The 19,371-nt window shown below is 40.1% G+C and overlaps 1 protein-coding gene across 36 annotated transcripts in view; it reads right to left on the bottom strand.

Annotated features, from left to right (window-relative positions):
* The window catches only part of PARD3 (par-3 family cell polarity regulator), a 579,492-nt gene that overhangs the window by 16,993 nt on the left and 543,128 nt on the right, over positions 1–19,371 (bottom strand). For all 36 annotated transcript variants that reach the window (XM_055543694.1, XM_055543705.1, XM_055543697.1 and 33 more), the window contains one exon: positions 505–625. In XM_055543694.1, the coding sequence (XP_055399669.1) occupies positions 505–625 (121 nt within the window). The remainder of the gene's footprint in view (positions 1–504; positions 626–19,371) is intronic.

Below are 19,371 nucleotides of genomic sequence, written 5' to 3'. Positions count from 1 at the left end.
TGTAGAAAGACCACTCTGGAGGCTTTGGGAGGAAGAAATGGAATTGAGCTACAGGAAGATACATGGCGGGGTTCAACAAACACACATAGGGGATGGGGGAGAATCAAGAATCTCTAAATACTGTACTTCGTGCAGAGTAGATACACTATAGATATATAGAACTAATTTATTTAGGCTCTGATTCTCAGAAAAATGTATATAGAAAATGTTTAGTAAACTTTAAAAAAGGCATGGTTGCGAGTCAGAATATTCATGCTGTGTCTTGTCATCAGGCAAATGAAACCTATTATGCAATGGACAGATGGTGCAACAAGATATAAAATGAAATTAGCAATGATGAAACCCAGAAGGAAATGAGGAAAAAGGTCAATATGCTAAAGGTCAAAGGAATTTGGCTCCATCTCGTCTCGTTTTGTAAAGGTCTGAGGTCACAGCTATTAATGGCTTTTACTGCAGGGAAGTTGTAGGACTTCCTACAACTGTGTGGAGGCACCAGACACTCACCCAGGGTTGTTCAAAGCTATAGGTACGTCGCCGATCCTCCACGTCTTCATCCTGTTTTGCTTGCTGAAATTCTTGCCGGAGACGCTGTATCCGATCATGGTTGCTAGGAGTTGATCTGTTGCTGAAAGACAAAATGGGCAACAATGAACACTCTTCAGAAATACAATCTGTGGATGGCAGTTACTGGGGAAAAAATGGCAGCTTGCTGTGAAATGGTGCTGTTTGGGAGGAAGTGAAATTTTAAGACCATATCTAGGCATTTCAAATATGTGTTCATTTTGTTCTTATGGTTAAGACTTATGGAGGTGATTTCAGGCAGATATTCAAGACGGTGAGCAGTTTTTTTAGACATTCCTTTTTTACACAGCTCTTTAAAAGCCTCATTTCCTCTCTGTAATCTGGTAAGGTGTTGGCAACAACAACAGTTTAGAAAGGACAGTGCATGAAAAATCATAAATACCAAGGTCCTCTACCTTCTTGGAATAAGACACAGTGCCTCTGGGCTGTGGCTTCTTTGTATACAGAAAGTGCACATAAGAATCCCTTCTGCTCTAAATATCACAGTTGTTAACAATCAAGTGAGATAACCCCATACATTATAGCCTCACAAACACGCAGTATTATTTACATAATGCCATTATATGACGTTCTTATTTATGAATTATCAGAGGTCCAAACAAAAAAGCTCACACTCACAGCATAAATAAAAAACAGTTTAAAAACAACTTCAGGTGGTAGTTTAATTGAATCAATAAGTTAATAATATTGTTGCCTTCATTTTGATAACTTTGAATTCTGTTTTATCCTCACAGAAAGCTTATAAGATAGGTGCAGAAGGTAGTATTTCTTACACACATACAAACACACACACACACACACACACACACACACACACATACACACACCGATATAAACTGCCATTGAGAGAAGATAAGTAACCTGTTTCCAGTCTTTCCCTGGCCAGTAGGGAAATGTGAGACTAGAATTCAGAATTTTCTGGCCACTCTCAGACAGTAAAGAATCTGCCTGCAATGCAAGAGAACCAGGTTCGATCCCTAGATCAGGAAGATCCCCTGGAGTGGAGCATGATAACCCAGTCCAGCATTTTTGCCTGGAGAATCCCTCGGACAGAGGAGCCTGTCGAGGACCCTATAGTCCATTCAGTTCAGTTGCTCAGTTGTGTCCGACTCTTTGCGACCCCATGAATCACAGCACACCAGGCCTCCCTGTCCATCACCATCCCCCGGAGTCCACCCAAATCCATGTCCATTGAGTCAGTGATGCCATCCAACCATCTTATCCTCTGTCGTCCCCTTCTCCTCCCGCCCTCAATCTTTCCCAGCATCAGGGTCTTTTCCAATGAGTCAGCTCTTCGTATCAGGTGGCCAAAGTACTGGAGTTCAGGGTCGCAAAAAATTGGACATGACTGAAGCAACTGAGTATGCACAAATCAATCTTAAATCTCACGGTGCTTTTGGTCGATTCCATTCCCTAGCACAAAATCACATCCAATCCGGACAGCTACTCAAGCACATCTGGTATACAGTTTTCCAATGAAACTTCAGACTTCTTGAGGACAAGAACCCAGTCTTATATTTATCACATATACCCTCCAAGCTGCTGGCAGAATGGGAAGCTGTCAGCCAACAGAAGGATGAGTCCCTTCATGGAACACACATTGCCCTGGTTACATAGAGTGGATCTGACTTCTCTTGGCCACACAGCTTCTGGGGTAATGGCATTTGTGAGGGGTGGCCTAGAAAGAGAATGTGTCAGAGAAGAGAATATAAAATTCTTAAACTAACATAGGTCTTTGTATTATTTCACAAATTTTGAGGGATTCTATAGGTTTAAAAATCTCAAATTGAAACGATAGCATTGAGGACCATAACACAAACACCTTCTAAGAAGACAGGATTGCTCTCATCACTTCATCTCCTGGGTGGGTTCCTATCCCCTTCACATTTCTGTTAATTTCATGAGAGGTTTTGCAATAGCCGGTTGACACATTCAATTTGATGATTTTCCCATCAATTAAAACTCATCTTCCCTTTGTTTCTCTTCTGACAAATCTTTGGGATTGATCAGCTGAAGGACATGGAAAGTTAATGCGTCTGTAAGATGTGCGACTTGACACATGAGGCATCCTTCCACTGCTTCAGACTTCCCTTCCACACTCCTGAGCCTGGCAGGCTGTTATTCCTACTGGCTTTTAAGTCACATATACAGCATCTTATCTTGTCCCAGCCCACAGATTTTCCCAGTGTAATGCCCAATCCACAGAACTCCTCACTCTCCACGGGAAAACCGTGAGGGTATAGGCATGCGTGTACACTCCTCAGACAAAGAGTTGGAGAGCAAGCATTCATTCATCTCACTCCTCTTTCCAGCTGTGACTCTTGTTCCCGGCTAACTTTACAGCTTTTTTTTTTTTTTTGACCAGGTAGCTCAGTTTGTAGAATCTTAGTTCCCCAAACAGGGATCAAACACAGGTCCCTTCCCTTGTAAAGGGGGAGTCCTAACCACTGGACTATCAGAGAATTCCCTAAGTGTTCCTCTAATGTTCTTTCGTTCTTCCTTTTTGACTGTACTGGGTCTTCAATGCTGTGCGCGGGCTTTCTCTAGTTGCAATTAGTGGGGGCTACTCTTTGCTGTGGGTGTGCAGGCTTTCATTGTGGTGGCTTCTCTTGCTGTGTGTGGAGCACAGGCTCTAGGCACGTGGGCTTCAGTCATTGCAGCACAGGCCTCAGTAGTTGCGGTTCGCAGTCCCTAGAGTGCGGGCTCAGAAGTTCAGGCACATGGGCTTAAGTTGCCTGCAGGATGTGGAATCTTCCTGGATTAGGGATTGAATCCATGTCCCTTTATTGGCGGTGGACTCCCATCCACTGTACTGTCAGAGAAGTCCTACTTCACAGTTTTTAGTAGAGGGATTTAGGAGGCTTGCCTGATGAAGTATTTTACAAGTCCGAGTAGAAATATTTTCCTATTATTTATTTTCATGTAGCACAGTTTGACCCTCATAATTATTAGGTCCATGAAGTCCAAGCCATTGGTGAAAACAGACCTCTTCTTACTATTTGTGATTACTTGAACATACAGTCTCCCAACAAGGTAAGTGGACCCAGGGTCCTTAATGTTCAATTCTAGTGACCTTCTTGTTTCTCATAGGATAAGACAAGTCCTGGAAGTCATTTCCGATCTTATTTCCAAATCTGAGCTGCTGGCGAGACCAGTTTCACTCTCTTTTCCTTGCTTCCTTTCTTCTTATGGTCTAGAAGAAGCGGACTGACCTGCCCGAGACTAGTAAAGCACCTGGGGGTTGAAGGCTGCAGTGGTTTCCTGATGGATGGAGGTTCCCAAAGACTGGGAGCCCATTAAGCAGCCTTGGGTGATAGCAGCCGGCAGCCTGCAGGTGAGACTCTGGCTTCCAGAGATGTAACACTGCAACTGCTCAGCTCTGCCTCTTGGGGCAGGTCCTAAGCATCAATAACACATCTGGATTTCCAAAGTTTTTGGTTACCTCTTCTGCCAAGAAGGCCAAAGGAAATTTGAAATGCTTATTAGCATTAGTGATGAGTTCCTAAAGACCCCAATCAACTTACGTTTGGGTTCATCGCCAACTTAAAGTTGTTCATTATTATTACTTTTTGGTGAGGAATATAATAAAGATATCTCCTAAGTTATCAGACGGGTGAGTAAAACAATAAAACTCTTTATGAGGAGTCAGTCAGTCAATCAATGATCATTGACTCTCCTCATATGGAGAGGAATCAGAGATGCTTTTTATGCAAAAAAATACACACAGTTTACATTCAACACTAGCATTTAGCATGTTGGTGTTTATACACCTGCACACACACACACGTGTGTGTGTGTGTGTGTGTGTGTGAGGGAATGGGTGTGTGTATTTTAAACTAAATGAAGATTCTAACAGAATCAAGAAAGTGTACATTGGATCAGACACTATAGAGATCCGTAAACCACATGTACAACCTTACCTTGACTTAGACGGAACTCAGATCTTTCCCATTCAATTACCATGGGGATGTACCCTTTCCTATCAGAGGTAGATCACACAGAGTGCTAAGCCTTAAAAACTTCTGATTGGACTCCGGTGATGTGCTTCACAAATGAAAGTAGCTGAAAACACTAATCCATGCCAAATGCAGCCACAATCCTATTTGTAGATAAGCATCAGAGCCCATCCTCCACCCATGCTGCGCAGGCGTGTGTACTCCAGCCGTCTTCTTAGGTGCCCTGAATGAGGAAAAAACTTCATAACTGTGGTTCTCACCACTACACACGTCTTGCAAATGAATCTCATCATCCAGAACGCTTGTTTAAAAATGCTGATTAAGACTCACCTTGAGATATTCTGAGCCAGTCAGTCCATCCACTGCAGGCCCAGGAACCTGCATGCATTTGAAAGCACTGGAAGTGCTCTGAAAACTATGCCTGCAGGCTTCATTTGTTGTTGTCCAGTTATTAAGTCATGTCTGACTCTGTGACCCCATGGACAGCAGCATGCCAGGCTTTCCCCGCCTTCACTATCTCCTGGAGTTTGCTTAAACTCAAGTCTGTTGAGTCGATGATGTTATCCAACCATGTCACCCTCTACCACTCTCTTCTTTTGACTCCAATCTTTCTCTGCATCAGGGTCTTTTCCAATGAGCTGGCTCTTCATGTCAGATGACCAAAGTTTTGGAGCTTCAGCTTCAGCGTCAGTCCTTCCAATGAATATTCAGGGTTGATTTCCTTTAGGATTGACTGGTTTAATCTCCTTGCTGTCCAAGGGACTCTCAAGAGTCTTCTCTAGCACCACAGTTCGAAAGCATCAATTCTTTAGCACTTAGCCTTTTGGTCCAACTCTCACATCTGTATATCACTACTAGAAAAATCATAGCTTTGACTATACGGACCTTTGTCAGCAAAGTGATGTCTTTGCTTTTTAATATGCTAGAGGAGGAAATGGCTACCCACTCCAGTACTGTTGCCTTGAGAAGCCCATGAACAGTATGAAAAAGCAGGCTTCATAGTTGGGACAAATTCTAATGCCTGCAGGGCAATTAACTAAGAAGTGAAGGAGACCCACTGTGCTGTGACAATTGGGGGAAATATGCTTGGTCTACAAAGGGAGGCCCTTACTTGGTTCCAGTAGATTATTGTCCTGAAAGAGTACAGGTCTGATGTTGCCTTCTAAGCTTTTTTGAGAGAGAAGTCAGAAATACAGTCTTTCCATCTCCTAATTTTAAATATTGGCTTGTTTTATTTTTTCAGTCCTAGGTGAGACAAAAAATGTTTGTTGCCTGCTAGCTTGTAATCTCTACTTTATATTCTGCAGATGTTGCTTATCTTGTATGTTGCCTTTCTAGTCTATTTACTTTCACTGCACTGAGATAAGGCTACTGGATCCCTAGTTAGAGGCCCAAGAAACGAATATCAAAAAAAAAAAAAAAACCATTTAGCATTGTCCATGGAGCCTTGCTTCTGCTCCTGAGTTGTCTAACCCATGGCACACTGGCCTGCAAGCTTGAGTTCTGACCTATCTTTTCAGATCAGCATTTGCTGAGATAGAAGCGTTTGTGACGTAACTGATGAATTCTTTATGGACTAAAAATACTTTACCATTTTCATGTTTAATTATGCAGAGGTAATCCAGAAAGCTGGAATAGAGGGCAAGGGAGAAAAACCACTCGTGGTTCTGGCCAAGGAGGTATCTCCTTGGGACACACCTCCCTTCCTATGGAAGGAAGGAGAGCGTGAAAGGAAAGAGAGGCGCTAGACAGAGGGAGGGGATGGATGCAGGGGCTCAGGAAGGGGAGAAGCTTCTAGTTTCTAAGAGAAGAGAGGCTCCCAAGGAAGACAGGAGATAAATTTGCTCATATCTTTCTTTCTGAGATAACCTTTCCTTTTCTTCCCATCTTTCCATTTCTACTAAGAAGTAGAAGAAGTCAAATTCCACCTCCTTGAAGCCTTTCCTTATACTGCAGCCCGTTCATTTATTCCTTTAACTCCTCAATAATCCTTGTCCTCTGGCACGTATATATTTTGTACGTCACATCCCCATGGCGGGTAAATTGTTAGCAAATATTTGTAATGGATAGACTTTTCAGGTGTCCCACAATCCCTGTCTCTGGGCTTCACACCTTTGTGAGTAAGTCACACTCAAACAAGTGAGTGTGGGCAGGGCCCATGACTTGCTGCTATCCATAGAAGCGTGGCGAAGGTCACGAAATAGGTATGATTATATGTATGTGGTTATGTAAGAATGCAGGGTCCATCTTGCTAGTCCATCTCTCTCCTTTCTGGCACTGAAGAAGAAAGCCACCATGAATCCTACAGCTTCCAAGAACTGAATGCTGCCAACAACTCCAAAAGCGGGAAGTGGTGCTTCCCTAGAAGAGGAGCCTCTAGGTGAGAACACAGGCTGGCTGACCTCTTGGCTGCAGCAGGATGAGACCCTGAGCAGGGGATTCTGCTAAGCTGTTGTCACACTCCAGACCCATGAAAACTGATACAATAAGCATGTGTTGCTTGAAGCTGCTGAGTCTGTGTTAACTTGCTCTCCAGCAAGAAAACAGATACCCATTGATGATGGCCTTGGCCATGTGACTTGATCTGGCCAGTAGGATGTTAGTGGATGTGATGCAAACAGGGATTTGCAATGCGATTGCATGGTGGGTCTCCCCCTGGTGACCACAAAAGATAACACATAAATTCCCTAAACCTGTCTCTCTTCCACACACACACATATCCCCCACCACCATCACCACCACACCACCCTTTAACAATGCGAAGGGGTTGTACACACTAACTAAACATCAAGTGGCCTAGAAGGGCCCACAGAACTATGCCTTGCCAACACTTGCAACCTAATAAATACTGCCTGTTGCAAAGCCTGTTGGATAAAAGAGGAAGAGAGAGGAAACTTACTTAGGAATGAGTTTCACAGCTACCATTTATACAGTTAGCCACTCCAAAGTTTCAGTCTTTGAGAAAAATTGCCCAAAGTAAATATAATTGCACAAGATGTCAGTGAAAGATGGTAACTGCCAGATCTTAATGCATGCAACCAACAGAGCATGCTTTCCTCTCGACACCAGTTACAGCCAAAAACGCCCCATGGAAGTCTATCCAATGGCTTAGGATGACTCCTCTGGTCAAACTCCCCATCACTTCACCAAAACACCCGACTCTGACTCTGTGCTCTCTGTAATCAGCCCTCATAAGGTCAAAGCAGCATTGCGGGGGTTTTCCCAGAGTGTAGTGAGAACAGACCCCTCAACCAGGTTGTTTGGTAAAACTAAACTCAAGGACTCATTCTAGTTTTCTCTTTCTGGCAGAGGCTGGTAACCAGCTAGGATGTGGGTCACACACAACCCCCAAGGAGATATTCCTGGTTAAAATGGGTTTTACTTAGTTTGCCAAGGACTCAGTACATAACAGGTGGTGCAGTAGTAAAGAATCCACCTGCCAATGCAGGAGATGTGGGTTTGATCCCTGAGTTGGGAAGATCCCTGGAGAAAGGAATGGCAACCCACTCCAGTATTCATGCCTGGGAAATCCCATGGACAGAGGAGCCTGGCAGGCTACAGTCCATAGGGTCACAAAGAGATGGACACTACTGAGCAACTGAGCATGCACACACTATGTAACAGATTTCCTTCAAATCCCCAATTTACAAAAGAATAGGTACATAGTAAAAATTTTGGTTAACCATATCAGCTCATACCTTCAGCCTCTTCATTTTTGTTATATACTTCTCAGCTCTACCAATTTACTTTTTTTGGCCTAAGTACAAAATTCTATTCTAAATGCTAGTGAATTTCACACCTGTACTTGGCATCCAATTACTAGGGATGCAAGAGGATATTATTCTTTTTCTCAATTAAAAAAATGCAAAAGCCAATTTCCAAACTATATCTGAGATGGTGGAAACAATACAGCTTCACACTGAAAGCATTTTCCTGGTGCATATCTATCACCTCCCCCCAGGTATTCCATGGGCACACCAGAGGGGAACACTGCCAACTTTTCCGCTGAAGGTACTCTTTCTCCTCCACCTGCAGGGACTTCAAAGACCTATCTTCTCCAGATCCTAGGATTCCGCAGTTAAGATGCTGAACCCTCATTATGGTCTGCAGCACAGCACATTTAGAAAGGAGAGAGTAAATTAAAGCTTCCAGGACTCCATTCATTTGCACTCAGATCCTGTTCTGCTGACATCTGTCTTCTCCAAGACTTGGCGATGTCTTCAGGTAACAACTCAGCCTTCATGTGAGGTTCCTGGGTTCTAGTCGACTTTATAAGGGAAGTGTATCTTTTTATTGATTTCCTCAGTATTTACACAGATGGAAAGACTAAAGATCCAGAACCTTATGGGAACAACCCATCCTGCAAGATTACTTGTTATTTTTGGAAACATTTTCATTGGAGAAAAATTAAAGGCTATTTCCCTCCCTTGTTCCATTAATTCTTCTAACATCCTAGGAAAGGAAAATCTTTTAGTCCCTTTATTCATACCAATGGCAAGTCTAAAATTCAACTATTTCTAGGATGTCACTTAAATCAGACACCAGGACTGGAGCAGGCCAACAGCGACACTAGAAAAACATGTAGGGCAGACCTGTCACACAGCTTGGAAACAGGCAGCCAGTGATGACCACGAGCGTCTCAGATCATTAAGCAATGTCTGACTGTGATGTCACGCGTGGATATACAGAGTTGTAATCCTTTCAAAACAGACAGATTGTCAGCATGATAAAGTGGATATAAACAAGTTCTTGAACAGGGATGACTAAAGTGTTGGGGGTGGGGATGTTACTGAACTAACAAGGGATGCTGGCTCGGGGACCAGGAACCAATGCTGTTCAGGGGCTGCAGGTAAACAGCACTATTCTCACTCAGATATTTTTCCATACTGATTAGCAATTCCATCAAATATTCCTGATCTTGTAATCGCCAGACAAGTAGTTATAATCTACAGATGTCAGATCTGAGTTCTTAATTGCTGTAAATTAGTGAGCAAACACAGGTTTCTCATTAAACCCATTACACCCCGTATGGTAAAACGGAGCGCATGTCACGCGTTCTCTTTCCTGGCATCCTTTGTGAAATCCTAGGGCCAGACAAAGCAGCAGAGAGAGATGGTAGGGTACATGTGGCAGGTTCCTGTCCCTGAAGCTATGTTTATTCTAGGGGGAAAAAAAACCAACCTCTAAATGGCAATGAACGTGTTGCCTGTATTTTAACACTGAGCTACATTGCATCCCATCTTTGCTTCTTTAAGGCAAAGTGGTGTCACCCCTCTGAAAACTTCTGCTTCTCTCCGAACAGTGGTCCCCACCCCAACCTTTTCGGCACCAGGGATCAATTTTATGAAGACAGTTTTTCCACAGACCCGGATAGGGTATGGTTTGGGGATGATTCAAGCACATCACATTTATTGTGTACTTCCTTTCTTTCTTTTTAAAATTTATTTTCAGTTGGAGGATAATTGCTTTACAATATTGTGTTGGCTTCTGCCATACAACAACATGAATCAACCATAAGTAACCATACATCCTCTCCCTCTTGAACTCCCTCCCATTCCATCCTACCCCTCTAGGTTGTCACAAAGCACCAGGTTAAGCTCCCAGCGTTATATAGAAACTTCCCATTAGCTATCTATTTTACATATGGTAATGTACATGTTTATTTCTATTATTATTACTTCAGCTGCACCTCAGATCATCAGGCATTAGATCCCAGAGATTGGGGACCCCGTCTTAGAGGAACCTGGAGACACTTCCTCCCAAGGCCCTGTCTCCTGTCCCCTGTATAGGCAAAGAAGCATAAATTGCTAAATTAAAAGGGAAGGAAGGAACAGGCTAAAATGCCATGACAAAGCCAACTCTGAACTTCAGCTAAGCTACACGCCTTAGCGCAACCTGGCTGAGAGAACTGGCTTTCTGCTATGGCTTTACCTCTCAGACTGGAAGATTTATGAGGAATGGGGGAAAGGGTGGGAGGGTTAAACCAAGAAATGTATCAATTACCAAACTACAAATAAAAATAGCTCCTCTGCACAAGCTTCATTAAGTTTTATCAGCAAGTATCTTGGGGTTTTACACTCAAACCACAGGTCATAAATTCACAGTAAATTCTCCATATGTTCACCAAACACCTGAATTCAATTTCTCTTCTGGTTGTGAAGTAGGAATGTGGTGCTCAAATTAATTATGCATGCAAAGTTAGTTTCTAACAAGGGCAGTTTTTTTGTGTGATGCTGAAAGGTATTTATAACATCTGAAATTTGAGGATAGATCTTTCTTCAGTCTTAGTATTTTCATACTGGCATAAATTCTCTCTTCCAAGTTTGTACAGTGAAAAAATAAAGTTGGTGAATACCTTGTTATAATATAATGTTTGCATTTTTCTGTAGATAATCCCAGATATTTATGAGATGTAACAAACAGTCTTAACGTTTACTCTAAGGATTTTAGACAAATATTTCTATGAGCAGGTACAAATCACCTTGAATTACAGGGAAAGTCTACAGTGAGACTAAATGGCTATATTTATATATGTCTATGTGTACATGTGAAATTAGCTACCTGGGAAATATCATGTCATTTTCGGTTTATTTTCACAGTTTTACTCATCATCTGTAATATGAAAAGAATTATGAGAAACTTATGCAAATCCCAAAGGCACTTACTTTCCTCAGCTGATAAAATTCATTTTCAGATTCTGACAGCTATGATTTGTTGTCCATTTCACACCAATTTCAGTGTAATAAATCATAACAAATTAAAAACATACAGCTCTGTTCTCTGGGTTGAAAAGGTGGTCACCAAAGCTGTTAATACTGCATCTGCTTCTGATGTGATGCGTCAGAGGGAGGGTCACCTCTCTCCATCAGAAAGACCTGGGACTAAGGCTCTAGCCCGAGTCCCTCTGTGGTCATTTGGTAAAAGGGCTATCATTTTATCAGCAGCAGAATCTCAGGAATGTACCCCTCGCCCCCTTTTATTACTATCATCATTCTTCCTTATTAGCCTGTCACTGGGTTCAGGCAGGAGTGAGAAAAATGTAGCTTTACTTTTTTCGAGGGGAATTCCTCCAGTTGCAAAAAATACACACATGCATAAACATACATAATTTCAGGACCCAACAATAAATACACGAAAAAAGACGTTCCATTGTGAGCCTGAGGTGGCTCCTCCTGACTAGTAAATTTCACAGAAATAATCCAAGTTGGTTGCTACCCAAAAGGGTTGCTCAGTCTTCCAGTCACACCTCCAGGGAGGCAAATGGTAAAACTCCATATCAAAAGTAATACTGTTTAACAAGCTTTAAAAAATCATCAATGTAAAATTATCAAAGAGATCATGTTCTAATAAATCTTGCTAAACAGTCTTTGAATATTGTGAGGGTGAATGTTAGAATCTAAAACCCCAGGATGGTGGAGAAATTCATACTGAACCTACATAAGCCTCTGTGAGAGAAGAGTGCTGAGCTGTAGACAGAAGCAGAGTCCTGCAGGCGTTGAGTCTTCCTAGCGGGCAACTCTGTATGGCTTTACGAATAAATGATGGGAGAGAAAATGTTTTCCAGGTATACCTTTGAATTTAAATGCACTCTTGAAAATAAAATGTTACTGCCTATAAGAAACCACATATGTCATTTTTCTTTGCACAATGCAAGAACCAGTTATAATTTGGGGTTAATGCCCAAAGTGCATTTACTTTTCATAAATCGTGTGATTTTCTTGAACTGTCTATTAAATGGCAAGGACATGTAAGGTTATTCTAATGGGTTACAGAGTTGAGGAAAGTTTATGGATTATACTCTTCATTCAATAAAACCACTGAGAATACAAAGGTTAGTGAGTTGTGACCTACAGTTAAAGTCTATTCTTCAAACTAAAATATACATTTGGGTGTCTGAATAAAGAGTGAATGGATTTTTAATATTGCAGGTGAAAACCTTGAAGAACTAAAAGTAGAGTGAAAATATCAGGAATACATTATGGAAATTTGAAATAAAAAAGCAATGGAAATTAAATTACAAAACCTGATGGGTTTTGATGACAAAATAAAACGATTATCATGTTCTTTTTCACATTACAGAGGTTTTATCATACAAGCATAGAAACTAATTATAGAACCATTATTTTAATTCTTTAATCATGAAATGATTACATAGAATTTAAGACTAACATGTCTTTGTTTTTGCATTCTCTGTCTTTAATGACAGCATAAATGCAAAATACTATACAAAACTTAGATTTTTTTTAAGATAGAAATTCTAATGCAATGAAATGCTTTATGCTCATAATTCTAAATAATGGTTAAATTCTATATGGCTTTTCTGAAATGACTTAAAGTGGAAAATAATGTAACGGAAGATATAATGCCTGTAGGCTTCATGAGTGCCTAACTCTAGAAGGTTTTGATACCTAAAATAAAAGTAGAAACATAAATTTATTCATTTTCTACAAAACAGAACACTGGATGGGCCCAAACAGAGAGTCTTCATCTATTATTTTCAAACATTTTAAAGAGCATTAGAATTTTTTTTGACTGGTAATTTTTGTTTTTTTTTACTTCTATTTGTGCTCTGAGTTAAATTCATAATTATTAGTTAACAATTTACTCTTCTTCTATTCATGACTTGACCATGACCTAATTTACAAATTATTTATCTGGAAATAAATGAGACAAAAATGTCAATCCATTGAACTTCTCATTCCATGCTTAGCTGAATTATTATAAGAAAGCACAAAATGTGTGACCATATTGATTTGGAATTAATGGTGGACATCATTAATGATGCTTTTTGTTTTATGCTTATATTTTTATTTGTGTTATACATATGTATAACACGTGTGTATACACATATATATAAACTTGGAGACTCAGTTTCTAAAGCATTTGCCCTTGTAATCTGCAAGGCTCCAAATATAAGTAAATCCTACTTTAATGATTTACCCAAATCCTCAAACTTTCTCCCCTAAACACATGTTCTAACATTAACATTCAAAACAGTTTTCCTTTCTTTGACATGTGATGAAATTCACAGTTGGGCTTTATGTTTATTATACAGGTTTACTCCCACTGATGGTTATGATTTATCATTTTTAATCCTCTACTTCAGTATTTTCTGGGATCCACTCTTAATTGTCCTGCCCAAACTGGTACTCATGACAAAGAATGCATCATGACTTTCCCGTTGTGCAATCGTGCCCCAGCTACAGAGCATACTTTTAGAATACAGCTCCAGACTTCACAGACGTCACCACGAAGCTGATATCATTCTCCAGGTAAGAGCATAGTTTTATGGCTACTACATGTGAATTAATACAAGCAAATCAAATGTGGAATGTTGTTGTTTAGTCACTAAGTAGTGTCTCTTTTGCGATCCCATGGACTATAGCCCACCAGGCTTCTCTGTCCATGAGATTTCTTGGGTAAGAATAGTGGAGTGGGTTGCCATTTCCTTCTCCAGGGGATCTTCCCAACCCTAGGATCGAACCGTGCATTGGCAGGTGGGTTCTTTATCACTGAGTCAACCAGGGAAGCCCCCCAAAAAACCTATCATGAGATCCCAAATAATCATTGTCTTAGAAGAACCAGTCAATACTCTGATTAACTAAAAGTTTATCAAAATCTTTTTTTGTATGTTTCAATCCTTATGTTCAAAAATCCTTACAGAAAGCACTAAAGTCTCTATCATCTTTGAAAGAAGGAAAAATGAGTATCATTTAACTTTTTAAAAAGTTTTAAGATTCTCATGGCCTTTAGTTCTGATTACTGACTACTCTGAGTAGAAAAAAGGGAAGAAATTGAGCTGAATCGTACTCTATTGACTATAGGTATTACCCCCAAAGCTCTTTCACCTTTCTAACTTTTTTCTTCTTTTTTAAACAAATTCCCCATAATGGCACTCCTTATGCACCTACTTCTTTCTCCTAAAAAGGGCAATTTGCATGCTCATTGGCTAATTGTGGATCTGCTTAATTGACTTTTAGTTAATGGAAACTCCATTGTATCATTTTGCTTAAATATTTATACATTTTAGAATTATACTGTAGCTGAATGAGAAAAGAATATTTCTTTTGTTGCCATAGTATTCATAGAAGAGCTTCTTTTCTTTCATTTGACTTTTTCTTTCTCAACTTCAGGGATTTTTCAAATTACCAAAAAAAAAAATCAATAATATTGAATTTCAGACAAATCATTTAAAATGTGGAAAAGAAGGTTTTGACCTATATCAGTTCAGTTCAGTTCAGTTCAGTTGCTCAATCGTGTCCGACAATTGTGACCCCATGGACTGCAACACACCAGGCCCCCCTGTCCATCACCAACTGCCGGAATTTACTCAAACTCCTGTCTATTGAGTCGGTGATGCCATCCAACTATCTCATCCTCTGTCATCCCCTTCTCCTCCCGCCTTCAATCTTTCCCAGCATCAGGGTTTTTTCAAATGAATCAGCTCTTCCCATCAGGTGGCCAAAGTATTGGAGTTTCAGCTTCAATATCAGTCCTTCCAATGAATATTCAGAACTGATTTCCTTTAGGATGGACTGGTTCCTTGCAGTCCAAGGAACTCTCAAGAGTCTTCTCCAACACCACAGTTCAAAAGCATCAATTCTTCGGTGCTCAGGCTTTCTTCTCAGTCCAACTCTCACATCCATACATGACCTCTGGAAAAACCATAGCCTTTATTAGATGGACCTTTGTTGGCAAAGTAATATCTCTGCTTTTCAAAATGCTGTCTAGGTTGGTCATAACTTTCCTTCCAAGGAGTAAGTGTCTTTTAATTTCATGGCTGCAATCACCATCTACAGTGATTTTGGAGCCCAGAAGAATAAAGTCTGCTACTGTTTCCATTGTTTCCCCATCTATTTGCTATTAAGTGATGGGACCGGCTGCCATGATCTTCATTTTCTGAATGTTGAGCTTTAAGCCAACTTTTTCACTCTCCTCTTTCACTTTCATCAAGAGGCCTTTAAGTCTTCTTCACTTTCAGCCATAAGGGTGGTGTCATCTGCATATCTGAGGTTACTGATATTTCTCCCAGCAATCTTGGTTCCAGCTTGTACTGCATCCAGCTCAGCATTTCTCATGATGTACTCTGCATAGAAGTTAAATAAGCAGGGTGACAATATACAGCCTTGATGTACTCCTTTTCCTATTTGGAACCAGTCTGTTGTTCCATGTCCAGTTCTAACTGTTGTTGCTTCCTGACCTGCATAGAGGTTTCTCAAGAGGCAGGTCAGGTGGTCTGGTATTCCCATCTCTTTCAGAATTTTCCACAGTTTATTGTGATCCACACAGTCAAAGGCTTGGCATAGTCAATAAAGCAGAAATAGGTGTTTTTCTGAAACTCTCTTGGTTTTTCAATGATCCAGTGGATGTTGGCAATTTGATCTCTGGTTCCTCTGCCTTTTCTAAAACCAGCTTGAGCATCTGGAAGTTCACAGTTCACATATTGCTGAAGCCTGGCTTGGAGAATTTTGAGCATTACTTTACTAGTATGTGAGATGAGTGCAATTGTGCGGTAGTTTGAGCATTCTTTGGCATTGCCTTTCTTTGGGATTGGAATGAAAACTGACCTTTTCCAGTCCTGTGGCCACTGCTGAGTTTTCCAAATTTGCTGGCATATTGAGTGCAGCACTTTCACAGCATCATCTTTTAGGATTTGGAATAGCTCAACTGGAATTCCATCACCTCCACTAGCTTTGTTCATAGTGATGCTTCCTAAGGCCCACTGGACTTCTCATTCCAGGATGTCTGGCTCTAGGTGAGTGATCACACCATCGTGATTATCTGGGTCGTGAAGATCTTTTTTGTACAGTTCTTCTGTGTATCCTTTCCACCTCTTCTTAATATCTTCTGCTTCTGTTAGGTCCATACCATTTCTGTCCTTTATTGAGCCCATCTTTGCATGAAATATTCCCTTGGTATCTCTAATTTTCTTGAAGAGATCTCTAGTCTTTCCCATTCTATTGTTTTCCTCTATTTCTTTGCACTGATCACTGAGGAAGGCTTTCTTATCTCTCCTTGTTATTCTTTGGAACTCTGCATTCAAATGGGTATATCTTTCCTTTTCTCCTTTGCTTTTCACTTCTCTTCTTTTCTCAGCTATTTGTAAGGCCTCCTCAGACAGCCATTTTGCCTTTTTGTACTTTTTTTTCCTTGGGAATGGTCTTGATCCCTGTCTCCTGTACACTGTCATGAACCTTTGTCCATAGTTCATCAGGCACTCTATCAGATCTAGTCTCTTAAATCTATTTCTCACTTCCACTGTATAATTGTAAGGGATTTGATTTAGGTCATACCTGGATTGTCCAGTGGTTTTTCTTACTTTCTTCAGTTTAAGTCTAAATTTGACAGTAAGGAGTTCATGATCTGAGCCACAGTCAGCTCCCAGTCTTGTTTTTGCTGACTATATAGAGCTTCTCCATCTTTGGCTGCAAAGAATATAATCAATCTGATTTCAGTGTTGACCATCTGGTGATGTCCATGTGTAGAGTCTTCTCCTGTGTTGTTGGAAGGGGGTGTTTGCTATGATCAGTGCATTCTGTTGGCAAAACTCTATTAGCCCTTGCCCTGCTTCATTCTGTACTCCAAGGCCAAATTTGCCTGTTACTCCAGGTGTTTCTTGACTTCCTACTTTTGCATTCCAGTCCCCTATAATGAAAAGGACATCTTTTTTGGGTGTTAGTTCTAGAAGGTCTTGTAGGTCTTCATAGAACTGTTTAACCTCTTCAGCATTACTGGTTGGGGCACAGACTTGGATTGCTGTGATATTGAATGGTTTGCCTTGGAAATGAACAGAGATCATTCTGTCACTTTTGAGATTGCATCCAAGTACTGCATTTTGGACTCTCTCGTTGACTATGATGGCCACTCCATTTCTTCTAAGGGATTCTTGCCCACAGTAGTAGATATAATGGTCATCTGAGTTAAATTCACCCATTCCAGTCCATTTTAGTTCGCTGATTCCTAAGATGTCGACCTTTGTAAGGTGATTTATATGGTGAAATTTTCACTTCTCTATGTCTAATGTGGTATTCAAAGACTCTAACCTGACACTGAATTCATTTAAATAACTTTCTTTAGGGGAAAAAACCCTAATTGAACATGATTACAGATTTTAATAAAGATTTGTTTTTCTGCCATAAACACAGAATTTTTTTTTATCTTTCAATTAATGTTGAAGAGCTGGAAAACAGAATAACTACCCAGCCAAGGTGCTATTGAACCATGAGTGGGAGGGGTAAAGGTCATGAGAATTCAGGTGTACATTTCAAAACCAGCCTTGATGCTTGAAGGTTCCTCAAGGCAACAGTGGTGCCAGCTACACCTGAGGACAGAGGAGAAAGAAATGGGACAAAGCAGCTGCTAAAGCCCAGTGTGGTCCCTTACAAGCAGATTGTAACACCGCCTGTCCCATATTTTTATGTTCAACTGATGTCCAAGTACTGGTGTGCAGAGAAGCTAAGCCAAGACCAAACAGAACTAATTATGTGTACAGTAGAACAGAAGGCCAGAATGAACGTAGACATAGACTTTGACATAGATTTAGATGTAAACATTAGCAATTTTCTAACACAGTCATTTATACTAAAGAACTAGTTTGGAATATTTTCTTGAGTGGCAAAAGAAGGATTTAGAAAATATACACCAAAATATTCCCCATGTTTGTTACAAACCACTTAACCTGACATGAAGCTTCACTGAGTCTCAGGAGTCACAGATCTCAACGATATCGTTTTGCCTTTTCTCATACTGTAATGTCTCTACAGACTGGCACTGATATTGTTTCATTTTGATATCACAATAGCGTCTCCATGGATTTTGGCTGACATTTCGTTTTGACATCATGCTACAATAGACCTCTACTGACATTTCACTTTGTCACTGCAACATTGCTTCTATAGGTTTCTATTACATTATTTTGTTTTGACATCAAAATGTCATCTCCATGGTCTTGGCACGACATTTTCTACAGAACTTTGTGAAGATGTATGGAGTCCATGGAATAGATAGGTAAATTGCAGAACATTTAATAAATTTGAAGGTGTTTTTGATAAACACAAATATATATGAAACTTACTGCAAATTTTGCAAAATTGTTTCCATCAAATCACTAGGGTTTATTACAACAGGGATTCAGTTAAGGAGTTGATTTTCAATCTTTCCAATAACATGTCAAAAACTTGGAGAAGTAATCCACTGCTCTTCTGTTGCCAGAATCTAGTTGTTGTTGTTGTTTTTCTTTTAATCAATATAGTCTGTTTTTTTTGTGTGTTGCAAACTGTACTAAAATATAAGAAGTATGCAATGAGTATACAATTATAACTATGTTTTGCTGAATTTAAGACATCATTAAATTGCCATTTGTAGCAACATGAATGGACCTAGAGATTATCATACTAAGCAAAGCAAGTCAGAAAGAGAAAGACAAATATTATATGATATCACTTATATGTGGAATCTAAAATATGACACAAACGAATTTATTTAGAAGACAGAAACAGACTCAGAGATATACAAAACAAATTTATGGTTACTAAAGGGGAAAGGAGGTGGGGGAGGGATAAATTAAGAGTTTGGAATTAGTAGATACAAACTAGTATTTATAATATAGATAAACAACAAGGCCCTACTGGACAGCACAGGGAAATGTATTCAATTTCCTATAAAAAACCACAATGAAAAAGAATATGTATACATATGTATGGGCTTCCCAGGTGGCTCAGTGGTAAAGAATCCACCTGCCTATATTTACAAACCCTATACAAACATAATCCAATTCGTCATACAATTTTAATTTTAGAAAATATATATGTGAGAAATTACTTCTAATATATAA

Source organism: Bubalus kerabau, chromosome 13 (genome assembly GCF_029407905.1).
Source record: "Bubalus kerabau isolate K-KA32 ecotype Philippines breed swamp buffalo chromosome 13, PCC_UOA_SB_1v2, whole genome shotgun sequence".
In the NCBI taxonomy this organism is placed as follows: Eukaryota; Metazoa; Chordata; class Mammalia; order Artiodactyla; family Bovidae; genus Bubalus; species Bubalus kerabau.
Note: the sequence above shows the minus strand (reverse complement) of the source record. Positions and strands in the feature narration are given on the sequence as shown.